At 38.8% G+C, this 27,982-nt stretch overlaps 1 protein-coding gene across 5 annotated transcripts in view; it reads right to left on the bottom strand.

The window, feature by feature from the left end:
• RIC8B (RIC8 guanine nucleotide exchange factor B) overlaps window positions 1-27,746 on the bottom strand; it is a 97,368-nt gene extending 69,622 nt beyond the window's left edge. For all 5 annotated transcript variants that reach the window (XR_015714083.1, XR_015714082.1, XM_016223168.2 and 2 more), the window contains exons 1-2: window positions 27,614-27,746; window positions 19,295-19,342 (exon numbers count right to left, since the gene is read on the bottom strand). Coding sequence is in view for 3 of the 5 variants with exons in the window: in XM_016223168.2 (XP_016078654.2) it covers window positions 19,295-19,342; window positions 27,614-27,697 (132 nt within the window). In the remaining 2 variants the exon portion in view is untranslated. The remainder of the gene's footprint in view (window positions 1-19,294; window positions 19,343-27,613) is intronic.
• Window positions 27,747-27,982: the final 236 nt, after the last annotated feature.

Raw genomic sequence — 27,982 nt, 5'->3', positions numbered from 1 at the left:
TTCTGTTGTGTTATAGGGGTGATAGTCTAATGGGGAAGACAGATAATAAACATAATTAAAATGTTATTAATGTTATGAGGGAAATGAACAGGATGCTATGATAGAAAATAACTGCAGAAAGGATCAACTTTAACTAGAGTGAAGCCAAGTTCTGATGGTGAGAAGCTGCTAGATGTGCAAAGAATAGAAGAAACAGCAATACAAGCAGAGCCTGTTGTGTTTAAGGTCCTGAAAGCCAGTGTGAGTGATGTTAATGGCAGAGTTCTGTGAGATATAAGCTGGGGTCAGATCATGTAAAGTTTTACAGGTCATGATAAGGAGACTAGACTTTAAATGCTATGAAAAGTCACTAAAAAAGTTTAAGGAAAGGAAAATACAACCCAATTAAAATTTTGAAAATTCACACTGGCTACTGTGTGCAAATGAATTGAGGGGAACAAAAGCAGCCTCGACATAGCAGAAGCAGTGGAGAGGGAAAGAGGTAGATGGACTTGATATGTAGTTTTGAGGAAAAATTGAAAGTACTTGCTATATGTCGGGGAGAGGGAGGTTTCTGGCTTAAGCAGTGTAGGGCCATTTATGGAGAAGAGGATGACTGGAGGAAGAACAGATTTTGGGGAAAATTCTGTATGACACATTAAGTTTGTGATGCCTAGAGAGGTGTCAAGTGGGAAGCTGAATGTATGTAGCTGGAGCCCCAAGTGGCCATCAGCACTATGCCTGGTGATATGTGAGCATAGGCATTCTGAGCTATAAGGATGGATGAGATCACTTAGAGAAAAATATACAGAAGGAAGACTATGAGCCCTGAAAAATGCCACCATGTAGAGGCTGGGGGAGGAGAAGCTGATAAAGGAGATTAAGAGATATCAGCCAGAGAAGCAAGAGGAAATCTAGGAGTGCCATGTTTCCGAAGCCAAGACAGGAAATGTATTTTATGGAGGGACTAGTAACTGTTTCAGAAGATCAAGTACCATAAGGATTTGGCAATGACAGATCACCAATGACCTTAGTAAAAGCAGTTTCCTAAGAGTATTAATTTGGGAGGTGACAAAGTGGAAAGAAAAATAAATACTTTTCAAGATATATGGCTATAACAGAAGCAGAGAAATAGGATGGTAACAAGAGGGAATGAGGTCAAGAAAGGTCTTTTTCTTTTTAAAGAGAAGATATACTAAGCCATGTCTATATGCTGAAGGGAATAAAGAGTCTGGAATTAATCCAGAGGGAAATAGGGACCTTACTGCAAAGTATAAAGCAGAGGAATGACATCAGACTTGCACTTTGGAAATATGGGAATATGGGGAATGGATAAGGGACAGAACAGAGACAGTTAAGAAGGTGAGAAGTGACAGACGTCGAAAATAAGGTAGAGAAGTGGCGAGAGAAGAGATTTTAAGGAAGTGGAACTGACTGGATGACTGGAGGAATGACTGGTGTCCAGGGTAGAGAAGAAAGGAGCAAGGAATCTCTCGAGCTGCTAACTCGGACAACTTGGTTGGTATCATTCATTCATTCATGAGAGGGGACTCATTTCCTAAAGTCGGCAGCAAAGAGAAAATGTTCTCGTCTGGCAGACATTTCTCTGTCTCACAGTGGACACCTCAAAAAAAATGCACCCAAACTCATTAACTAGGAAGGGGCCAGATTCCCCCATAACATGCTTCCAAAACTCACTCAACTACTTGTGTCACAATATCCTTGATCCAGGCAGAAAAAACTAACTCTCTACTACCTATGTGAACCTATGTGCTTTTCTCATGTTATTTCCTGTACTTAGAATATCTTCTCAAACCCCAACCTTCCCAAATCATTTCTATCTTCAAAGCAAATGTTATCTTCTTTGCCATCTCCCAGCAGGAAGATGACAGTACTAAATCCAGAGTACTTGATCTCTATTGCTTTTATAGCACTTAATACCTCTGGCCTGGAATTACACTTATGGAGACTTCTCAGCTCTCTCATCAGCTTTGGCAGGGGCAGGATTTGTCTAATATATTTCTTTTTCTTCCACAGGTACTAAGATGCAGTCAAATATGCTGAATAAATACTTACACACATACATACTAAGTGTGACATCTTTGAAGCACTGCATGCTAGAGTACTATGTCCTGACATTCATTAGGTGATTAAAGCCGAGTTTAATTCCCAGGCCCTACTTATTTAGTTGAAGGACTTTGAACAAACTGGTCAACTTCTTTAATTTCCTAATCTGTAAAATGGGTATCATAGTAACTACTTCACAGGGTTCTTGGGGGAATTAAATGAGATAATGTGTATGTGCTGCCCTAGAAGAATATAAATAATAAATGTTATTTAACATTATAACTACATTGCATGTGCCATATATAGTATTATCATATACTTCAGTAAGAGGCTACATAGTATAATAGAGTACATGAGCTGCAGCCAGACAGACTTCATTTTGCTATTTTTTTACCTGTGAAATCTGGGCAAGTTACTTGGTTTTCCTGAGCTTTGCTTTCATTATATGTAAAATGGAGATAATATCTCTGTATTACAGTGTTTTATTAAATGAGATGATGATACACAGTAATAACTAAAATTATACATTTCTAAGAACAAGACCTATAATTATAGATCTCAGCCAATAGCAGTATCTTGAAGGAAGCTGTTTCTATGATGGAAAGAACAAGCCTATATATAGACTTGACATCTAGTTTTCTCTCTAACATCAGTGCTTATCAAAACAATTTAATGAGCTGAAGGTTTTCAACTATTTACTGTTAGTTGGTAAAATTCAGGTGAAGATTCACAGATTAATTTAGAAAAATGGGCCATTAACTGAGAAATCAAATCAAGTGAAACAGTGAACAGAGACAAGGACATTGCAAAAGACAAGGACTAATGTCTGTTTTATTCATAAGAAACAGGAAAATGCAATAACTTTCCAGATCAAGCTGGAAGGAGGGGGAGGGTTCACAGAGCGCACAGGCACTGAGTTCAACTTGGCAGTAACCCCACTGTAACTACATGACAGAAAAGAGCTTAAGAGCCAAACAAAACGAGTATAATTTCCAGAATCAGGATGTTAAGAGTTAGCTGGGGCTACAGTGACTACTTAATATTAGTGAGCACTAGCAGTGCAAAAGGTTCTATGAAAGAACGGGGTTCATGGGAGAATAAGTCTGGGAAACTTGTAAGGTTTATTAAAATATTAAAGATTCTTGGATATACTATGGAAAAAAAGATACCTAATAACATACTCAGGGGATATCTCTTTTATTTTACAGATATGAAAACTGACTGCCAGAGAGGCTAAGTGATCTGCTTAAGGTAGCACAGAAAGCTACAATGGGAAAGGGGACTCAGATTCTTATCTGACTCAGTCCTACTCTCTTTTCATTCTATTGGGATCTGGTGATATATAAGGAGTAAAGCAAAATGGGTGTTCCAACATTAAAAGCAATTCTGGGTTAAGCTAGGCCTGTGAAAGGAATTAATGAAAACTGATTTTTTTCCTTCTTAAGTACACAGACTAAAGTCATTACACATGCTTCTACTTACTTTTTTTAAATGTTTCTGTTCTTCTATCGTAGCGGTAGTGAAATACTTATCCTTACAGTCTGCCAGTCTTTCCCTGTCCTTTTTTGCCCATTATGTCTACAATGTTAGCCACATTCTTGACTTAGGCTCTCATTCCATGGACAGTACTCCTATAGCGATGGGATGGGACTCCGATCTCAAAATAGACTGTGTATATTCAACTGGGAGATGTGGCACAGAGCCAGGGATGCTTAAGGTTCCAAGACAATCTGGGTGCATCTTCTTTAACCTCTATTTTACGAAAAGATTTATTGGGGGTGGGGTGGGGAAGAGTTTCTACATGAAAATAAACAAATGCATTGCAAATCACAATATAAAAAATCACATAAATTTTTAAGATAAAAAACCAGGTATCTAAAGAATTTTATAGTTAAAGCAGGATCCCTTGGATGATGCCTCCCTGGACTCTCAAGGTTATGCCTACACTGTCCTCTGATGGATGTCACTGGAAATATATTCCACAGGAATCTAATTTTAGTTCTTAACTGAAGCTGAAGGTCAGCCACCTACATCTGATAGTTCTAAACTTTTGCCCTCTGTATACAGCACACGTGAGTGCGTGAGTGTGTGTGTGTAAGCACAAAACGAAGACAGAGAGAGGGGTATTAAATTCTAAAATAAGCTTACTATAATTAACAGTTGGAACAATGTTGTCAGTCCCATAAGACCTATTTTAAAAATTGTATGTTACAAAAATATTAAATAGTTAATGACTTACTGCCAGAATTCTAAAATGTGCTTTTAATAAAAGAGAGAATTCTAGAGGTCAAACTTGGAATTTCTTTATAAAAAGTTAAAGAGATTTTCTAAATGAATACTCATGCAGCTCAGTTCAGTTATATTTAGTTTAATATTATATCTTATACTTCAGGGTTTTTCCTACTTGTAGTATGGCAGACAATGGTAATTCTCACTTTTTATTTAATGGATACTGTCCTTGTGAAAGAGGTTTTAGGTCATTTCCTAAATTTCATCTCTAGCTTCCCTTCTTGCACATGTACATCTTTCAGTAATACAGTCCTCCTGGCCATGTTCTCTATCATGGTGATCTTGCTAAAAAGACTGAAAAGCCAGTCCAGAGTAACAACAATTGTATAAGTTTCACTTAAGTTTCTTTGCTAATTAGTAATCCTGAGAAAGGCATATTGCATCATCAAGACTTCATTAATAGATGGGAAATACAGATCCTGGCCAAGTAGCTCAGTTGGTTAGAGCATCATCCCAATACGCCAAGGTTGTAGGCTCAAATCTGGTCAGGGCATATACAAGAATCAACCAATGAATGCATAAATAAGTGGAACAATAAACTGAGCTTCCTCCCTCCCTCCATTAAAAAAAAAAAAAAAAGGACGGGAAGATGGGAAACACAGATTAGGTGTAAATGAAAGCTTACAAAACCAATCATTTGCCTTTCCTTTCTTGACTGAGGGCAGAAATAGGAATGTCAAAACTTTTTATTTTTCTTCAAATATAGTACCAGTCAACTCTGGTTCTCTTATTACTTAAGTAGGAGTCTTTATTTTTCAGAAAGCCCTTTTCTCCACTATCTATGCAAAACATATTTAAGTATTTTAAAAAAATATATGGGCAAATACAGAAGCACCATCATTTGTTGCATATTAGAATTTACCAAATAATAAAACATCTCACTTAATCTTTAGTGAATTCTTAATACAAGCTATAGTTTGACTATGTAGTATATTAACAAGGCTGAAAGATAGATGCCCTGTCACAACATATACCTCAAATCTTAGTGGTTGATATAGATCCTGGTCCCATTGATTTCTATAGACCTTTGCTTTTCTGTCTTTTTCAGTGTATTAAAGAGTTTCTATATACAGTCTCTTTGGAATTTCCTTACTTTGTCTCCAATGCCATCTACCACCCAACACTTAACTATTCACACTGAACTAGTTACTCTCTCTCTGAATCCCTTGTTCTTAGCTTTAGTAGTCCAGGCATGTAATAACTGACTGTAAACTGATGCTATGAACTGAATGTCTGTTCCCCCTACATTCATACTAATGTGATATTTGGAGATGGGGCTTTTGGAAGGTAATTTTGGAGTTCATGAAGGTGGGGCCCTAGACTGATGGGATTAATGCCTTTGTAAGAAGAGACATCAGAGAGCTGGCTCACTCACTCTCTCTCCACTCCCCTCTCTATAACAAAAAGATCATGCGAGCACATAGTGAAATGACAGCCACCCACAAGCTAAGAGAAGAAGCCTCAAAATGAACTTTGCCAAAACCCTAATTTTGGACTTCCCAGTCTCCAGAACTGTGAAGAGTAAATTTCTGTTGTTTAAGCTACCCAGTCTATGGTATTTTGTTACAATAGTCTGAGCAGTCTAAGATAGTCAGGAACAGAAACAAGAGGGAAGGTAAGTTGTCTCAATGAGAGAGTTCTAAGACTTTATCGGTTTTCAAAGACATGACACCACACTAGTGGTCACAGTAGAAAGGGACAGAAACAGATTATCTGGGTTCTTTCCAGTCCCTGGTTCTACTATTTTCTAAACTTTGATCTAGACTGATTTACTTAATCTATTTGAAGCTAAATTTTCTCATGTATAAGATAGGTTACTGTAATTATTTAATACAGATAGCATCTGAGAGAACATTATTGTAGGGTTTGTTACTTATTGGGAAACAGTACAATTGAAGCAAAGAAAGCAGCTGGGTTTGAACACAAGCTTTGCCCCTTATGACGGTATGATCTTGGGTGTTTCTTGAAAACACTTGTGCCTCAGTTCCTCATCTCTAAAAATAGGGGTAGCATCTAGAGCTTATAAACATTAAATGAGATGATATATTAAAAACTCTAGCATAGTGCTTGGTGTAGAGAGGCTAATGCACATATTATAAAGATGGCCAAACAGATCAAGAAACATTAACAGGCATACTCTACACAGGGTCAGTATGGCTAGGAAGTTTTTATCTATATTTGCCTTTTAAAGGCAAAGCCACTTGAGAAGGCGAAGTACTGATGTTATAAATATAACACTGCAATTTTATATTGATTTTATGGATTCTATAGTGTCTATTTAGAATCTACAGTGTCCATTATTGAGCAACTGTGGACAAAGCCTCGATATAGGGGCTATGTACAAAACTCAAAATACTCCCACTTTAAAATTCAAGTACATGTAAATTTTTCAAGAGAAATAAATTCTAACCAAGTGACAAGAAGTCTATTTTGGGTTAAGAGCACATAACTCAAGTTATTTATAATATCAGAGATTGAACATATGTTAAATGACTAAGAAATGTAAATGTATAGCAATTTAAACTGTATATTAAAAGACTGAAGGAATAAACTATTGGGAATTTAGCCAGAGAAAGCTTTTTGATAAATGTTGAGTGTTGGGCAATAAGTGTGGGGGGGTGGGGGGTGACAGAGACAGAGTGGCAGAAATGAAGTAGGCAGATAAGTCAAATGGAAGAAAAAGGCAGAGGCAGAGAGGGATATGGGCAAAGTAGAATGATCAACCACAACAGATTTCAAGTTCATATAAAGTAAAAGCTTTCTAACAATTAAAGCTATTCCACGGCAGAGCAGCTGCTGTGAGCTTCCCATTACTGAAGTCTTCAGAGTGTGAGATACCTTAGAAAGTACTGTGCACTGGGCTGGCGTGGCTCAGCAGCTGAGCATCGACCTATGATCGAGATTAAGGTTCGACTCCTGGTCAGGAAACATGCCCGAGTTGTGGGCTTGATCCCCAGTAGGGGGTGTGCAGGAGGCAGCCAATTAATGACTGTAGTCATTGATTTATCTCTTTCTTCCTTTCCCTTCCTCTGAAATCAATAAAAACATAAAAATAAAAAACAAAAAAAAAGAACCACTATGCTGGAAGATATTCTGGGTCCCTTTACACTGTGAGTTCCCTGAGGAAGAACCCTGCAAAGATGATCACTGAAGACAGAAAAGGAGACAGAGGACCTGATTTGAATCCCACCTCTTCTACTCACTGTGACTTTGGGCAAGTCAGCCTCACAGTTTTTCATTAGTAAATGAGGAAATTTGGAACAATGGGAATGTCTGATCTGCCAAGAACTCTCTCAGGTCCCTAAGATCTTGTTTTTAATTAGTCAAAGATGTACAAATTCTTCACTTTCCTTAGTGTGTAATCAAACTTTGTAAGGAAGGAAAGCACTAACTGCTGAGAAAAAGAAACTTTACATTTTTGGCCAAAAAATAATCTGAGGAATCTAAAAAGAAAAAAAAGCCTTCAGTATGTCAAACTCCTGTATGTCAAGTACTTTACTGCTTATGGGGAGAGCTGACACAAGATACCCTCACTAGTTATCCTGTCCAGTCACTTACATTGCAAAGCCTGCTCTTCTGTTTCCTGTCAATGCTGATAATTAGTTCAATGTGAAAGCTCTGTTTATGTTCCACATCAAGTCTCAAATTTTGGATGCCCAAAATCAGAAAATGAATAGAATAGATTCGTATGCTATACAACAGGTCAATTCAATTATTAATGAATGACAGTATGGTGTAGCACATTGGCTGCAGAGTCAGACTGCATAGGCTTGAATCCTGGCCTCCTACCACACTAGTTTAGGCAAGTACAGCAGCACCTTGAACTATGTCATTTTATTAAATACTAGTAGGTAACAGGGTGAACTTTATGATATGTGAATTATATCTTTATGATATGTGAAAGTTGATGAGATGTGATAGGAACTTAAGTATTATTTATAACAACCTATGGTAAAACTGACGTCATTATACATCATTTTATTTAAAAGTCACAGACTCTATAGGTAATGTTAAGTAGGACTTACTGTAATTTCTGTGTGCCTTAGTTTCCTCATCTGTAAAATAACAGTACCTACTTTTATAGTCTTGTTGTGAGGATTAAATGTGTTAATATTCAGACAGTGCTTGGAATGAAGTGGGCATGTAGTGTATGTTACCTATTAGTATTTAATAACAACTGTATTGATATAATTCACATATCATAAAGTTCACCCTGTTAAAATATACAGATCATCGATTTTTAGTATATTCACCCTTGTACAAACACCTAATTTTAGAACCTTCTCATCACCCGCAAAAGAGATCCAGTATCTATTAGTAGTAACTCTCCAATTCCCTTCTCCCTAGAGCCCCTGGGCAACCACTAAACTACTTCTGGACACTACAGATCTCCTATTTTAGATACTGCGTATGAGTAAAATCATGTATTACATGGTCTTCTGTCTGGCTTCCTTCACTTAGCATGTTTCCAAGGCTCGTACATGCTGTAGCGCTTACCAGTTATTCTTTTTTATGGCTGAATAATATTCCATTGTATGGATATGACACCTTTTTTAATCCATTCACAAGTTAATGGCTATTTGGGATGTTTCCACCTTTTGGCTATTATAAACAATGCTGCTGTGTATAGTCAGGTACATGGTTTTTAAAAAGATTCTTTTAAATTGATTTTTAGAGAGAGGATGGGATGGGGGAGAGAGAGAAACATCAATGTGAAAGCAATACATTAATCAGCTGCCTCCTGCATGCACCCTACCGGAGATTGAGCCCACAACCCGGGCATGTGCCTCGACTGGGAATTGAACCGGTGCATGGGACAACGCCCAACCAAATGAGCCACAGTGGTCAAGGCTCAGGTACATGTTTTTGTGTGGTCCTGTATCTTCATTTCTTTGGGTAGATACTTAAGAGTGCAATTGCTGGGTCATATAGTAACTCTATTTAACCTTTTGAGAAACTGCCAGGCTTTTTCAAAGGGGCTGCACCATTTTACATTCCCACTAACAACATATGAGGGTCCTAACTTCTCCGCACCCTCATCAACACTTATTTTGACCTTTTTATTCTAACCATACCAGTGAGAAATGGTCTCTCATTGTGGTTTTGAACGTGCATTTCCCTGATAATGAGGTCAAGTATATTTTCATGTTTATTGGTCATTTGTGTATCTTCTTTGGAAAAATGTCTATTCATATCCTTTGCCCACTTTTAAAATGTGTTGTCTTTTTACTGAGTTTTTTATATATTCTAGATACAAGTCTCGTATCAGATACATGATTTGCAAATATTGTCTCCAATTCTGTGGGTTTTCTTTTCACTTTCTTGATAGGGGCCTTTGAAGCACAAAAGTCAACTTTGATGAAATCCAACTTATTTATTTTGCTGCTTGATCTTTTGTTGTCATAGCTAAGAATCCACTGCCAAGTATCAAGCAATGAAAACTTATCCCTACATTTTCTTCTAACAGTTTTGTGGCTTTGGCTCTACCAAATTTGGGTCTGATCCATTTTGAATTAATTTTTGTATATGATGTGAAGATTCAACTACAATCTTGATTCTTTCCCCACTGAATGGTTTTGTCACTCTTGTCAAAAATGAGTTGACCATAGACACGAGTTCACTTCCGGACTTTCAATACTATTCCTTTGATGTCTGTGTGTGTGTGTGTGTGTATGTGTGTAAAACTTATATTTATATCTATCCCCATGACAGTACCACACCATCTTGATTATTGTTGCTTTATAGTAAGTTTTGAAATTGGGAATTCTGAGTCCTCCAAGTTTCTATTGAAGACTGTTTTGGCTGTTCCACATTCCATGCAATTCCATATGAATCTTAGAATTGGCTTGTCAATTTTGACAAAGAATCTATCCAGGATTCTAAAATCTTGGTAATACACTGAATCTGTAGATCAATGCAGGAAGTACAGCCATCTTAGCCATAGTAAGTCTTCCAATCCATGAACATAAGATATTTTCCCATTTATTTAGCTCTTTAACTTCTTTCAACAATGTTGTTTTTTAAAATCCTCACCTGAGGATAATTTTTCCATTGCTTTACAGAAAGAGTAGAAGGGAGGGAGGAACATTGACATGAGGAGACAAATCAACTGGCTGCCTCCTCCCGCATGCACCCCGACATGGGCCGAGCCTGCAACCTAGGCATGTGACTTGGGCTGGAATCAAATCCGACCCTTCAGTCCATGGGCCAACGCTCTAACCACTGTGCCAAACCAGCTAAGGTGACAATGTTTTATAGTTCTCTACAAAACTGAATAACTTCCTTAGTTGTTGCTCTAGGACTTACTTAGTGTATACATCTTATCAGAATCAGCTCCAGATTTATATTAACTTAATTCCAGTGGTATATATAAATGTTACTTCTATATGATGCTATTTCTTTCCTCTCTTTTTGTGGCATTATTATTATATATAAGTGTTTTGAACCAAACAATACATTATAATTATTACTTTATAATTTTGTCTTTGAGAGACGCTGGAGAAAAGAGAACAATTATATATACCTATAGCTTTTGTTATCTTAGCTTTCTTATTTATCATTTCTGGTTCTCTTGAGGTGTTCTTGAGGATTCAAGTTACTATCTGGAGTCACTTCCTTCATCCAATACAGGTTTGGTCTCAGCTACCTTTGTGATGTTTTGGGCAAACATGCTACATTTCTATACATTACTGGCTCAATAAATTATATATATATTGTTTTATACAAAAGCTTTTAAAATTAGTTAAGAGGGGAAAAAAGCACTTATATTGTCTTTTACAATTACATAATTACCTCTCTTTGTGTGGATTCAAATTGCTATTTGGAGTCACTTGCTTTCAGTCTGAAAAACTTTTAGTATTTCGTATAAGGTTGGTCTTGAACAAATTCTTTCAGTTTTCCATTTATCTGGTCTCTTTATTCCCCCTGGTTTGTTAAGAGAACTCTGCTGGATATAAGATTCTTGGTTGAGGTTTTTTCTTTGAGCTCCTTGAGTATGTTATCCCACTGGCCTACATATCTGATGAGAAGTCAGCTGTGTATCTTAGTGAGGTACCTGTGTAAGTGGTGAGTCATTTTTCTCCTGCTGCTTCAGGATTTTCTCATCTTTGGCTTTCAGCATTTTTATTATGATGAATCTGTTTTCGGATTTCTTTGAGCATATCCTACTTGGATATTGCTGAGCTTCTTGGATGTGTAGGTTGTTTTCCAATAAATTTGGCAAGTTTTTAGCCATTATTTCTTCAAATATATTTTCTTCTCCTTTTTCTCTCTCCTCTCCTCTGGTACTCCCATGTACATGCTGGTACATTAAGGTTGGCCCATAATTCTCTAAGGCTTTCTTCATTTTTTAAAAATTATTTTTCCTCTGTTATTCACCTTGTATACTCTCTCTTGATCTATCTTCAAGTTTGCCTTTTCTTTCTTCCACCAGTTTGAACCGAGTGTTGAGCCCCTTTAGTGAATTTCTATTTCAGTTATTATACTTTTATTGCACTTTTTAATGCCAGAATTTCTATTTGGTTCTTTTTCTTTTTAATAATTTCTATCTTTGTACTGATAGTCCCCATTTGATGTGACATTTCATCAAACCTTGTATTACTTCTTTAATCATGGTTTCCTTTAGTTCTCTGACTATATTTATAGTGGCTACTTTGAACTCTTTGTCTGTTAAATCCAGTATCTGGTCATTCTCACAAGCAGTTTCCATTGCCTGCTTTCCCCCCAGTGTACAGATTCTTTCCTGTTTCTTTGCATGCCTCTCTCATTTTTTGAAACCGGACATTTTAGATAACATACTGTAGTAACGATGGGTAATGCCCCTACCCTCCAAGACTTGCTATTGTTATTTGCTTATCTGCTCAGCGCCTGGCTGAATTATTTTAGTGAAGCTTATTCTCCCCATCCCTCTCTGCAAGGGGGCTTGCCCTTGGGTAAGCCCACAGTCATTCTGGGAGGACAGTGGCCTGGGCAGGCCCCTCCTCTTTGACTTTCTCTTTCTCTGACCACACCCTACTGTTCAGCTCTACTAACTCCCCAGCTGACTGACCTATTGTCTTTAGCAATATACTGAGGTATAAATTATTCTACAAACTTAAAGTCTACTAGAGCTTCTTTGAAGGGATAATTCCTGAGGTCAATATTTAAAATCTGTTCTAACCACAAGAGGGTTCCTCACAGCTGTCTTTTCCCCTTTCTCTCTAGCAAACCAGGTAGTCTTCCGGCTACTTTATCTTCAATGAGTCTGTCAATCTCTTCCCAAATGCCTTTCACAACTTGCACCCTCAGTGATGAACTTCACACTTTTGTTGCAAATGAAGTTGATTCCTTTAGGGAGAGATTCCGAGCTGTTATAAGGTCTGTTTGCTCCTCTGGGCAAAACTTCTGATCCCTGGTTCTGATGCTTAGGCAGAGACAATGGTATATTTCTTCTCTCGGAGTAACAACTCCTTGAGAGAACAACTGGAGGGGGTAGGGGAACACCAGCTTGCCTCTCCCAGGGTGAAACCTATGTCCCACCAAGAGGGTCAAGGGCTACTGGGTCCCCACTATTCTCAACAGTACCATACTCAAGGTAGAGCCTCTGTCCCATGAATGGGAAGACTGGGTGAAAGGAAGAAGACCTCACCTCTCAGCTGCACTCATTCAAAATTTAGTCTCAGCAATAGGTAGCTGAGGCACGAAAGAAAATGCTGAGCTTACTCCTGTCCCTACTGGGAAGAAAGCCCTCCAACTTTGATGGAAGAGGGAGCTCTGTGTTCCTGGTTGTATCAGTTTGGAGGAGAGTTTCCATCTTGCTCAGCTAAGAGGGAGGAAGGGAGGAAGCAGGTCTCAGTTCAAATACCACAGACTTCCACTCTTCTTACTTTTAGTAAATATTCTTGAGTGTTTCTTCAATGACTGTATGCTCTTAGGACTATTTCCAGAGATTTTTAAATGGTTGTTTTGAAAAATATTTTTACTAGTTGCACTGCGGAGCAGATCCATAGATCTGTCATGGCTAGAAGAGGAAGTTCTTGGTAAGTTTTTTGTATGAGAAAATGGATCTGAAACTCTAAAGTACAAATCAGAAAAACTATTCTTATCATTCCCAAGCAGAAATCTTAAAAAGTGATCCAGCCCGGCCAGTGTGGCTCAGCGGCTGAGCATCAACCTACGATCCAGATTGTGATTCGATTCCCGGTCCAGGCACATGCCCAGGTTTTGGGCTCGATCCCCGGTAGGGGATGTGCAGGAGGCAGCCGAACAATGACTCAATCTCATCATTGATGTTTCTCTCTCTCTCCCCCTCTCCCTCTCTCTGAAATCAATAAAAACTTAAAAAAAAAAAAAAAAAGAGATCCAAAGATCACTTATGGGCTGCCACATATATGGCTTACTAAGTTAGAAGAGCTATTCTGTTCTTTCTCCCTACATTTATCCTTCAATAGCTTTGCAAAACGTCTGAAATAAAAAATGGGAGTCTGAAATGAAGTTTAAATTGTTTTATTTTGAACTACTGTGAAGCATTCATCCTGGCCTATGATATAACGCATCCCTTCTAGTTAGGTTTTGTGCCAGATCCCAGCTGCAGGAGAACTTTAAAAAGTGAAAGGTATAGGATGCTTTGGTAGAGTGTGTGTGTGTGTATTTGTGTGTGTGTATTTAAAAAATCAAGATATTGCAAATGATTATCTTAAAAAATTTTTTTTCTTCCTCACCCGAGGACATGCTGAGAGAGCAAGGGGGAGGGAGGGAGGGAGAGAGAGAGAGGGATGTGAGGAAGAAACACTGATCAGTTGCCTTCTGCATGTGCCCCAACTGGGGACTGAACCCACAACCCAGGTATGTGCCCTGACCAGGAATCTAACCAGCAACCTCTTGTGCACAGAATGACACTCAACCACACCAACCAGGTGTGGTTTTTTTTTTATGTTTTTTTTTAAGTGATTTAAAATTTGAGTCAAATTTGCAAGGCATACGAAGCTCATTTGTTTTAGTGAAAATCAGAGTTTAACAACAACTTCCAATGACTAAAATAAGTGTAAAAGGCTTTTAGAACCAATTTCCATGCCTCAAGTTATTCCTAAGCATGGATCCACACTATAGGATTAATGTTTCTATGTTGACACATTTTCCATGAGAGAATCTTACATGAAAATTTATCCATTCATTTTCTATCATCCACAATGGGAATCCTCAGTAGCTAAGAAAGTGCCAAACCAAACACCATAGGCAAATAGCCAACTTAGGAATCAAAAACTAATATAGGACGTGGAATACAGAAATTACTGAAAAAAGACTTGTGGACTACAGAGATCTTCACTAATATGCCAAGTCTGGGGGGATAAGTTAAAACAGAAGAAATATTTCAAATGGTAGCATGGAACTCTGCTGATATAAATTTATTTCATTCCATAAACTGACTGTAAGTAATACTATCTCTAAACATAATAATGTATTTCTATGCTCCTCTAAAAGGAATGTGTAAGATAATCAAGAAGGCTCAATTTTAGAGAAAATAAATTTTTTTAAAAAGTACTGGTCTTTGCTTATGTCTTCAATCACACTATTATAAAAGAATATAATATATAACATACATGTTATATATTGTATCATACTTTATGTCATAATAATCTAATATAGCAGAAAAGTTTAAATTACAGACAAGGGAAAGGAAAATATCATCCACAGTAATAATATTCACATAGTTACCATTTAGTGAATTTCCTTGTAGTTATTTTTCTTTGTATAGTTTTTATTAGTCTTATATGGTTGTCATCATACTGTATGAATACTTTTGTATCCTACTTTTTCAGTAAACAACATTATGAGATGTACTTGAGATCCTACTGTATAGGATCTCAACACCAAACAATATGTACAAGTCAGAGGAATTGCGGTCTCCACTCAATCTCCAGGTTCCCTTCACTCACTGAACAGGTGCTTATATTGTAGGTGCCTATTTTGTGCCACATGCAGTACTGGGGGATGAAAATACAAAGAGAAGCAAGCAAGCACATTCTTGTCAAAGTATTTTCAACTCAGCAATTACTCTGATTGCACAGAAATATGGACTTATCTATGTTAGTTTGAAGATGATAAAATAAATGCTTGAAATTTGGCTATTTTTAACTTCATTTTTTTGAGGAAAATTACTATACACAAAGATTTATATCAGACAATAACTGAAATTTTCCACATTTTATCCAGTTGTATTCTCATCTTACAGGTGAAAGAGCTGCAATTCTTTTGCTCATTTTATGACAGGTATTTTTCAACATTTATTGCAATTATGTAGTACTTTATTGGTCTTGAGATCAGCTGTGTTTTAGAAACCAATATAAGAGCTTTTGTTTCTTCAAAATGTAAATTTTCAGATTATTCAAACCTCCCCCTATCCTACATATTTGCATGATATATTTGTTTATGTGCTGGTAGATAATCATAGACTACCAATTTAGGTAGAAAATGTAGAGCAAATGCTTCTGTAAGCACAGGTGCTTATATTCAAATCTATAATGATCCACATGTACCCAGAACTATTTGCATATATGCACAAAGAGCAGTTGTATCTGACTTTACCTGGAAAAATTTAAGCACTCCCAGTTGGTAATTTCCTTTGCTAGTTCTAATTTAAGTCTAGTTGTCTAAATGGTGTCTCAAGGTATGAAATAAGAGCTAAAACAAGGTATTGAGCCATAATTTCAAACCTTATGAAATACCCCTCAAGTGGTAATGAGTGGGATCATTGACCAGTCAGTGAAGGAGCTGTACACAATAGTCAGAAAATCTGTTCTCTGCCTGAGGCTCCACCACTTATGACTTAAGTGAGTGTTAGCAAGCTGTTATTAATGTGATCCTGTTTTCTTATCAATAAAATAGGGATGGTGACATTTTTGCCATACTTATACCATTAGTGCATTACTATTACAAAGCAAATCTTTGTAAAAATGCAAAACACTACATGAGCGTTAGAAATTAGGTCTAGGGATCACTGATTTATAACTAATTCCTAAAAATCTCAGTATAATTTTTATTTTTTGAAAGGCTCTGTTCCCTTACATTTACTTCTAAGTTGTCAAAGGTTTTACATAAGAAAGGTGGTGTGCTTTTCAGAGACAGCACCTGTAGTTTATCGAAAGGGGTGCTGCAGTTACCAAGGAGCTCTGTACGAAGGCTCCAGAGACATGTTTAGGAAAGAGAAAAGGAGAACTAGGGTAGCAAAACAAAATGAATGGTAATTTGAGTTCCTCTTATTTACAGACTGGGTTTAATGTGGAGACATGCATACTATTCTACGTCTCTGCATTGAGAACGTAAAAAACTGTTAGGATACAGATCCTTTAGAGTAGTCCAACAGTTTTGATGTCAAACTGTTTTTAGGGCCTTAGGCATGAAAGAGTCACTAATGGTTTTAACCACTGGAGACTGAAGTGGTTTTGTTTGTCAATGTTTTTCCATTAATGACGATTACCTAGCTAGGTCCCTAATGACATCTGTTTATACAGAACTCTCAGGAAGCAGAAATCTGCACACTATAACTGAAAATAACACCAGTACAGTAGTTACCGTCTCCAAAGATCTAAAAGGCAGTAAACACAATACTTTGAAAGCGTTAGGCTTTTGCTACTATCCTATAGGAAATAAACATGCTTTATCAATAACTGTGTGGGAATTTTTTCCCCCTCAACTGAAACTTACATGAAGTGGGGGCACCTCTGTTTTAATATATTTACTTTGACCAGTAAAAGCACTACCAAAAATTCTAGTGCCAGATTCCGAAGGCACCATAAATCTACAGATACGGATTCTCCCAACTAAACTAAGTTAACAGCAGCTGCCTTCCTAGCCTGAATACCTATTATGAGTACGCCAAAAATGTACTTGTTAACAACATGCTTCTTTTTTTCACTTACCCCTCTCCCCCATTAGTACATCAGAGTATTCCCTGTCTCTCTCCCCCTCTCTTTACCACATCATAGTATTGGATTAAGTAGATATACCCTAGTTTCTTCAAATACTCCCTAATTGCTGGACATTTGGTTGTTTCCAACCTTTTGCTATTATGTGCAATGCTTCAATGAATAACTGTTTACTTGAGTTCATCTTATCCACAAAACAGATTTCTAAAAGCGGCACTGCTTGGTCGAAGGGCAAACTATACCTGTAATTTTGGGAGATGCTGCCAGTTTCTGCTCCACAGGAATTGTCCCATTTTGCACTCCCACCAAATGTGCAAGTACTTGTTTCCTGAACACCATCTATAAAAATACACATGTCTGGATCCCACTCCCCAAATTCTGACTCAGTAGAGAAAAGGTCAAGCCTGAGAAGGCCTCTCATTAAAAAGTTCCCCAAACAGCACATTCCTGGTTGAGAATCCCAGTTCTAAAAGGTATCCTAGTCTTATTTAACTGTTCAAATCCAAAAGAAAATCAGAGTTAAACCTTTAACTTCTGAAGTTTTATTCTCCATGTCATTCATTCAGTAATACTTTTTGAGTGCCTATGATGTGCTGGACATTCCAGGTGTCAAGGACATAAAGATAAGTAACAGTTATCTGTCATCAGGGAGTTTGCAGGGTTTAATAAGAAGAGACAGAAATACATAATTGAGACAATGTATAAGCATAGTGTTGGAGATTTATATAGAATTTTATGGGAATACTGAAAGGGATAAGACTTCACCCTAACAGGAATGCCAGAGGTTGTTTCCTGAAGGATATGCTGGTGAAGCTCTGTAGGATTAACCAGGTGAAAAGGAGACGAGATACACACGAAGGAAATGGCACTCTGGGTAGAAAACAACATGTGCAAAGGTAGAAAATAAGAAACAGAAGGTATGTGTATATAACTGGAAACAGTTCATATTGCTAGAGCATAAAATACAAGGGAGAGAAGTAAGCTGCAAAGGTAAGCAGAGATCAGGTCACTAAGCATCTAGTATGTCACATTTAGAAGCTTGAACTTTATAGGCAAAAAATGTCACTCAGGTGTTTTAAAGGCTGGGAATGACATGATCAGATTGTTGTTCTAGATTTATGGACAATGGACTGGAAGGGCACATAACTGGAAAAAGAAAGAACGGTTAGGAAACTGGTGCAGTAATCCAGATGAAAGCTGGAAATAAGGCAGGGGTTAACGAGAGAATGGACTAAAGAAAACATAAGAGGTAAAATAAACAGAGCATAAACATTACCTGTTGGGGGTAGAGGTGAGTAGAAGGATGACTTCAAGGTATTATCAAACCACTACCAGGAAAGCACTAGGTTTAAGCTATTTTTCTAGCACCAGTGATAGGTTTACACTGATTCAGTCATGTTCTCTTACCTGGTCTTCGTAACTATGAAACCAGGGATAGATGTACGCAGCCCAGCAAAACACACAGATAAAACTGGTGAGCTTCTCCTTTTACAGCATGCTCAAATCAACTAGGTAAAGCAACTATAGACAACCCAACAGGGAAACACACATGACATGGTCATAGCTCTGATGCAACTTCTCTTATAACTCCTCTATTGGTGAGTCTCTTGACTCCATTTTCCTCTATGCCCCTGAAGTGACCTAGACAATTGCTGACCACATAAATAACTGCAGACAGGGAACGATGTGTGGCTAAGGGGCAGCAGCATTAACAGCTGTTTCCCCAAAACTGAACCCAAAACCAAGCTTTACAATATTAGAAAAACATTTTGGGCAGCCTGCAGTCCTGCCATTAAATGAACCCTCTCCATTGCTCTGATTTATCCAAGTGTAATGGTCATGTGGGGATGGAGCAGGAGTGAGTTGTGTGTACTAAACCTGGTACTTGCTTTCTGCTCAGAGTTCCTAAAAAACAAACTGGAAGGAAACCAAAAACTAAGTAACCTTCAGATGAAAACAAGTCCACTGTTTAGAAAGTCCATGAATGAAACACAAATACAAACACACACACACACACACACACACACACACTCTTACATAGCAACACTAAGGCTTACCTTTCTTTTATCTTCATCTGTTGGTTCAAATTTGAAAGTAGCCCTATGCTGAGGGAGGGAAAAAAGGGAAACAAAGTTATTTTAAATACACAGATTTTTAATTTTGGCTGTTTAAAAATATACAATGTCTCTGTAAAAATGTTGCCTTCCCATATCATATCTCACCATTATTAAAGTAAGAGAGATAGGCATTTAAGCAAGTAATTTTATGAAGTATAAAAAGACTACAGCAGAAATATATAACAAGGAGCACAGAGGACCAAGCCTCTAACTCTGCCCAGGGAAATCTGGAATGCTCTGTGTACAGCATAGAGCATTTGAACTGGACCTTGGGGTATGAATAGAAGTTTGCCAGGAGGCAAATGGAAATCACTGCAGGAGTAGAAACAAAGGCTCAGATGTGTGAAATGATATATTTGTGAAATAGCATCTTTGGCAGAGTGAAACATAGGACACATGAGGGGAGTGAGGAAAGATGAGAATGGAAAAGTAAATTGGACAGATTTGGAAGGGCCTTTTAATGTTGCTGAGAAGTTTGTACTTTCTTTGTTATATGTAATAAGAAATCAGAGAATTATAGATAGGGAAAAGAATATTCAGAAAAAGTATTCTGTAAGAATGAAGGTTTAAATCATGGATCTATCATTTACTAGTTAGTTGAGTAAGTAACAAACTTTCCATAACTGAATTTCTCATGTGAAAAGAAGGGATACCTGGTTCAGAGCTGCTGTGAGGGTTAAAACAGCTACGGCATATAACTCACCACCTCAGTGCCTGGCACATGGTAAACAGTAAATATTAGGATTATAATGATGGTGAAACCAACAATATTGAGGGAAAAAATAACTAAAAGAGAAGAGTATCATGACTCCTAAAATGATTGGTGGCAACACTGTATTTTCCACTCCGTAGCTAAAATAGATGATGGGGTAAGCTGACTTGTCTACTGTCACAGAAAGAGTGACGGTGCCCAAAACTAGAGCACCAAATTCCTCATTCTCCTTTCCAAGTTTTAGTCAGAAGAACCAAGTGCTTTTAAGAATCCTAAGCTTTTCTTTAAAAAGAAAATCTCCACTGAACATCTCTCTGCCTTTCCTTTGTATTTCTCTCACTGGCCATACTAACACACACTGGCAACCCACCAGGAGTTAAGTATGCTGAGTACTAAAGATATCTCTACAGGGGGTTCTGTATTGACAACTTTGTAGAAGAAGCAATTTTTGAAATTTAATGAGATGGAGAAGAAATGCTGACAGAGCAGCAGTTCTGAATGTAAGAAATGGTCAGAGGGAAGACTTAGAGGTAAGAGAGAAGGGCCACTGAGAAAACCTAAGACAGACTGCTTCACACACGGTACAAAACAATTAAAACAAATTATGTATGTCGAGTGGTAGGGGTTGGGTTTTAAAATGTATATCTGAACTGCAAGATAGGTAACAGGCATCCAGGGGAAGACTCTGAAAAAAGTGTGAACAGTAGAGCATGCTGGAATATTCTGAGCAGTAGCTTACAGGCCAGGTCAAAGCAGAGCAAGACTGAAGACGTAAAGCTCTTTGAGAAATGGTCATCAATAATCCAAGCATGATATTGCTGGCGGCAGTATAAACTGACACAAACTTTAAAAGGGAAAATAATTTGGAAACACATATTGGAAACCATAAAAATATTCATACCCTTTGACCCAGAACTTCTACTCCTAGAAATTTATCCTAATGAAATCATCCAGAATGAGAGAAAAATTATATATGTAAGCATATTCACTGCAGTGTTATCTAGTATTAAAGAAGAAAAAAAGAGACAAACTTGAATATCCAATAACATGAGACTGATGAAATAAATTGCTGTGCATCCACCTAATGGAATGTTATATTGTTATTTTAAAAAGATGGCTAAAAAGCTCTGTAACAATATGGAAAATTACTTATGATGGCATCAAGTGGAGAAAGAAAAAAACATCAAATTATATTTCTATGTCTATGATGAAAGTATCTACATAAATACATGGATGCATTTGAACAAAGGCTTGAGTGTTAAAATGCAAATATAAAAGCAACTGTATAGGGATGGTGGAGTTTCTGTTTTTTGTTTTTTTTTTTACAAAGCTCACTGTTGGTATATTATTTTTATAATTAAAAGGGAAATTTTAAAAATAAAAGATGAGCCCTGGCCAGTGTGGCTCAGTTTGGTGGAGCATCCTCTCATACACCAGAAGGTTGTGGGCTTGATCCCCGGTCAGGGCACATACCTAGATTCAGGGTTCGATCCCTGGTTGGGTGATGTACAGGAGGCAATCAATCGATGTTTCTCCCTCACATTGATCTCTCTCTCGCTCTCACGCTCTCTCTGTTCCCTCTCTAAAAAAAAAATCGATAAGCATATCCTGGGGTGAGATGAATGGCTGAATGAATGAACAGGAAAAGCAGAAGAGGAAGGGAGAAAGAACAAGTTGTAAACCTGAAGGCTGTAACTTAGGCATTTATAGACTTGATGTTTAGTGAAAACCGACATTAGATAAAAGAGAGAAGCACCATGCATCAGGCTAAGCTTGTAAACTGAAGCTTAGTAAAGGTCCAATACAAATGAAAATAAATAATTGTACTTGGAAACCACAAAAGCTTATTCTTTGCCATTATATGTGAATTCTATAAATTATCTGAAATAAATGAACCTAGTTGCCAATATAATGGATCTGGTAAACATTTTTCAGTATTTACAGAAAGGGCATAGAAAAAGAAATCTTTTTAAAAGACCCTCACTAAGTTATAAAAATAGATTTTTAACAGTTTCTATATAGAATTAATCTTTTAAGGTGATAATTTAGAATAGTACCAAGGACTAATTTTTTTGTTGCTTTTTAAATGCAAGGCTGATCCTGTCACAAAACCACAACATTAAAAAAGAAAGAAAACCTTTCAAAAGCCCTGTTTAAATAGCATGAGGGCTTAATTTAATTAGAAGATATACTGGTATGTAAAATAATAAAACTGAATTTTGATTATGCCAATCTATTAAGAAACTCAGCCCTCTAAGATTGTTTGGATCCAAAGATATTTAAGGCTGGCTTCTTTTATCCAACTTAGATCACCCCTATCACCCCTAACCTATTCAGTACCTCTAACCTTTATTCTACCCCCTTTCTACAGCTGAAAGGAAGGGGAAGGGGCACTACATTTCTGGTTGTAAATGCATTCTAGAACTGCTAGCCAAAGTCAACCACCTTACCTTCTTTATATGCTTAATCTCCAAATGAACAGGAGCAACAAGTTAAATATAAAGAGTTAAAACCATTGTTTAATTTAGAGACCTGGTAAGGTGGAACAGCTCAGTGAAACACCGGACTCACTAGGAAGACTAGCCCCTGTAGGCTCCAAAAAGTTCAGGCTCATGAGTCAGACAGTAATGGGTTTGAGTTCAATCTTGCTGCTTACTAAAAGTGTGACTGTGGGCAAGTTACTCAACTTTTCTACCAGTCAGAACTTCCTTCTTTATGTATAGCACCTTGCACCTTAGCAGGTGACCACTATTGTCATCATTGCATGGCCTATGATGATGATGTGCCTGAATACTCAACTAGGAGTTATTTCATAGATTTCCAAACATACACTCAAATGGTAAGGATACAAAGGAATTAACCTAATTGGGGTGTCTGTGTGTTGCTGTGTTTCATGAATAGAGATTACTTCTAGAACTAAATGCCAGTAACTCAGATTATACAACCCATCTGGAAATAACAAGGTACAACAAAGGAACAGCCCACTAAAATGCTCCTCTGCAAAAATCTGTGGAATAAATTCAGAGTCAGAACTCAACCTCAAAGTGGAAAGCAAGTCCTCTTACATGGTACAGGACACTTATATGCTCTATTCAAATGTGGAGGCTGTATTTCTAGAACTGTCCCAATATTAGGTCCCTATCAATCAGGTTCTTCTAGCACATAAATGAAGACTTCACTTCTATCAGTGTGGTTTTCCTCTCTTCTGAGGCCAACTCTTGGAGACCTGCCTGCCTGTATCTTAAATAACTTTTACCTTTCATTTGGCCATAAACTTGCCGTACTTCTAATGTAGAATCCTGTTGGAGCCTGCTATGGAGTAACATACACCTAGGTGTCCTCTACAGCCACTAGGCCATCTCTCTAGTTATAATCATAGTTGATGACTCTAGGCCTGTTTCTTCACCTATTAATTGAGGGAGTTGGATGCAATTATCTTTGAGGTTCCCTCTGGTCTAAGTATCCTGTGACTCAAAGAATTATACTACTGTGCATCTTGGGGTCCTGGATCACCACTTTTTGTTGATAATCGTAATGATGACAACCAATCTCTCTATTAAATCTTTATCAGAATAGGTCCTAAAAGAGGAGAAGGAGATTGGACAGCCTAGACTAGCACAATACGTAGTTCATTCTATAACTGGAGTGGAGGTGATTAGGGTCCAATATTCGCCACAGGCAGCAGGGCACTGGCACTGAAAAACCTTTCTCTTCTGTGCTCAAAAACATAGAATAGGCAGGGCAAAGGCAACATGGCCTTGCAAAAAGAGCCCTGAAAATGAAACCTGAAGACTAGGTCTGCCATTTCTAGCCATGTGCCCTTGAGCCCGTAGATAGTCACTTTGTCTTTCTGATCCTCAATGTTCTATTTCCCCCAAAAGGGAATATTTTTATCTCCCTCCTAAGTTTTAATGTAAGAGGATTATGTGGGATGACATGTGAAAGTCCTTAAGATAATACATAGTACATAGTAGGCACTCAATAAATGTTAAAAGGTGAATTGAAAAGATGGAAGAACCACCACTCTTCCTATTTTTTAAAAATACTTTCCTCTGCTGAGTCAACCTGCATTATGCCCTTGAGAGGCAATTTTTTTTTTTTTTTTTTCTGGGATAAACAGATCTTCCCTCTCCCCATGATAACCAGGGTCAGTGAATGAAGCGAGAAGGTTTGGCAATTAGAGTCTCTGTAACACAGTAGAAATTAAATGTTACCTGGAACCAGACAGGTAAATGTTGCTCTAAATATGGTACAAGGTATTTTGCTACCCATTAGAAAGTGCAAGGGTCAAGATTAAAGAGAAAGAATGGAGTATATTCCCCAATTTCTTTTATGTCAAATATGTCAACTCAGTGGCACACATTTAATTCCTGCCTTTCTTTGTTCAAAAACTAAGTTGTGGGTTCCTTCTCAAAGTCAAGCACTATTCTAAGTGCTTTACACATATAACCCATTTAATCCTGACAACAAACCTAAGATGTGGGCACTATTATTATCCCTGTTTGGCGTATGAATAAACTGAGGCACAGGAAAGTTAAGTAACTTGCCCTAGGCCACACAGATGGTATACTGAGATTCAAGAGTCCAGGCAGTCTGGCTAGAAAGCCTGTGCTTGGGCCACAGGATTTCTTGAGTACCTGTATCATTAGAACTGTAACTTACTCAGTGAATGCCTCCAGGTGCATTGTGCTCAGTGTTTGGCATTATAATTCATTAATTTAAGCCTCAGAATAACTTAGGTGATATTATTCCTATTTTACAGATAAGGAAACTGAGACTCAGGCTTAAAATAACTTATCCATAGTCGTGAAACTAATGGCAGATCTGAAAAAAGGTTTATCTGACTCCAAATTCCACCTTCTCTCCACTACGCTTGACTGCCTCCTTTTGCGGACTGGCTTTATTAAAGAAATAAGGTAACATAAAGAACATCCTCCCCCAAAACAATGAACCAATCATTCTCTCTCCATAGCATTCATTTCCCTCTTGGGTTAGACTCCTCAGTGCCCCATAACCACCTTTTATTCTGAACATTTTTGAATTCAATTTTTCCAGACAGGGAAAATGAAGCACATGGTATACAGCCATGTTTTCAGGATTTCAGACTCCACTCCTATCAAGCTGGACAATTTACTTCCATCTCCCCATTCTTACTGCTGGACCACAACAATCATATTTCCCCTTCCTGTCCATCTGCATCCAATGTCTCTTGCCTTGAGGGGCAAAGCCCCACCACTGAAATGAAATTTTCTCTGCACTCTGGACCTACTATAATCAGCATTAAACATGAGAACTCTTTTCTGAAGGAGCTGACTCGGTCTGGATCAAGTCAGAGCATTTTCAGGCTTGAAAGATGTTCAATCCTCCTGAACACTTCAGGAATATTACCTTTAAAAAATACATTTTGGCCCTGGATGGGTGGCTCAGTTGGTTGGAACGTCGTCCCGTATACCAAAAAAGGTTGAGGGTTCGATTCTTCGTCAGGGCACATACCTAAGTTGTGGGTTTGATCCCTGGTCAGGGCATGTATGGGAGGCAACCAATAGATGTTTCTCTCACAATCAGTGTTTCTCTCTCTCTCTCCCCCTTCCTCTCACTCTAAAAAATCAATGAAAACATATCCTCAGGTGAGGATTAAAAAGATAATACACATTTAGCATTATAACTTTAAAGACATTCCCAATGTGAAAGGGGAGCTGGAGATGCCCAGAACTTAAGCTGACAGCACTTGGCCAGGAGTAGTAACCAATCTGGAGGGAGATCAAGCAAAGGAAGAGATAAATTGAAGGAAGCAAATCTGGAGTTCTAATTAGTTTAGACATGAACGGGAGGGAAAATGTTAAAGGAGGTGATGAGATCCAGCTAGAGGGTTTTCCTCCTCCCTTCCCTATGGAAGAAAGTTATTCTTTATTGCTAGATATCTGTCACATAGTAAGTGCTAAACAAATACTAAATGATTCAACACAATGGCAAGGTTTTGGTTGTTTCTTTTGAAAATCAGTTTGCAGCTGCCTCAAATCTTTTTTGGAAAGCAGTTATAAAGCAAGTAAAATGAATATAATCTCCACAATAGGTACACCTATGCATTGAATTTCTCCTAAATTAGGTAGATAGGCAACAGTAAAGCATGTCAAAAAGTGAAAGAGCTAAGACATGAAGAGAACTGAATCCATGCATGCTCCCAAAGAACGCAGTATAGTCCTGTAGAAAGAGTAGTCAAACAACCTAGATTTAAATCTCAGCCCTATCTTTCAATGGCTGTGTGGACTTGGGGCAACATTATCCGAAATTTCACCGTTTGTGGAATGGGGAATACCACCACTTTCCTCACGGGGTCGTTGGGAAGATTACTTGGGAATGAAGGTGCCTTACTTTTGGATCTGCACCCCAGGCAGAAATGGCACACTGGCAGTTCAGTACTACAAAGTGTACAAAGTGCAGTGGTGGGCACAGAGCAAACACAGAAGCGGAAATTACAAATGGGCAGCAAGCAAAAGGAAGAAAGATGTTACTTCTCAGGTGTGACCTGGTGTCGGGAGTGTTTTCACAGAGGGGGCCGTCAGTCATCTCTACAAGGCCATCTTCTACATGGAAGAACAAAGGTGTGGTATGCTACCTTTTGAAGTTAGCATGTAAAATTGCTGTAAGGACAAGTAATGGAGAGCTAACGGGTTCAGGAGACAGATTCAGAGAAGTGCCTGGGATTTATAACAAGATACCTTTTTACTGCAGAGTTGCATAGTGGAAAGAAAAATGAATGGTCTGAAGACCTAGGCTGGAATCCCAGCTCACAACTACGACCTTGGAGGAGTTGCTTAACCAATCAAGAATCTCAATTGCAAAACGCAGATAAAACCTCTCAGGACTGATGTCAAGATGAAATGAGATAAGGGATGGGAAAGCTGTTAATGAGATACAGATAATAGGTATTATTAGGCGTTAGACTCTAACCCCCCCCCCCCCAGTATGTCCATGACCTTGGCGTGATTTCAGTTCTTTGCGCCTTGGTTTTCTCATCTATAAAATGGGGAGGATAATACCACCTACCCTATAAACACTCTGAGAATCAAATTAAACCACACATGAGACCTCATGCCTTGCCATCTGTACAGTGCTATAGGTACGTAAAGAACTCCCATCGAGGCTGATACATTTGATGCATGTCAAGGGCTCGTGTCCAAGCAAATGTTTTTATGCCACACAGGTGAGGAAGTCTCGCGTGCATTTACGCATCCAAGAGTGGGGCACAGGGCACAGACGCACGTCTACGGATTCCGGGGGTGTGACTTGCGCGCTCGGGAGGAGGACCGCAGGACGGGCTGCTGGGCCGGAATCTGAGGAGTGGGCGCCGGAGTGGGGGCAGGGGGATACGGGATGCACGGACGGGAAAGGCTGGGGGCACAAACACGCATGCCCAAGCCGGAAACATTTTCGGGGGAGAGCAATGCGCATCCCCGGAATGAGGGGGATGGGGAGGGATGCGCGGTGCAAGCCCCGAGGGCGGCCCGGGGGTGCTACACCGCAAGCCCGGGGCCAGGGCTCTTTACCTTATCGCTGTAATCCCTCAGGACCCGCTCGATAGCCCCCGCCTCGCCGGCCCGGACGATGTACAGGGCGCGCTCCTCATCCATGGCCGCAGGTGCGGGGGAGCCGCGGCCGCTCCGCGCGCCCAAGCCGCTGCCTCCAGGTAAACGCCTCGCGCCCCCGCTCGCTCGCTCCTTCCCAGCTTCCTTCCTTCCCTCCTTCCCTCCCTCCCCTCCAGCCTCCAACCCGCCAGCCTCCGCCCGGGCAGGCCCGACGTCACCGCCCCTCAACTTTCACCCCGCGACGTCACCGGTCCCCCGGCAACCAGCGTCTCGCGGCCGCCCCCTACAAGGCCCAGGACTCTACGGAGGCCTGCCGAGCGGCCTGAGGGC

This window comes from Miniopterus natalensis, chromosome 2 (assembly GCF_054644295.1).
Source record: "Miniopterus natalensis isolate mMinNat1 chromosome 2, mMinNat1.hap1, whole genome shotgun sequence".
NCBI classification, from domain to species: Eukaryota; Metazoa; Chordata; class Mammalia; order Chiroptera; family Miniopteridae; genus Miniopterus; species Miniopterus natalensis.
The sequence above is the reverse complement of the archived record's forward strand: the minus strand, read 5'-3'. Positions and strand labels throughout refer to the sequence as shown.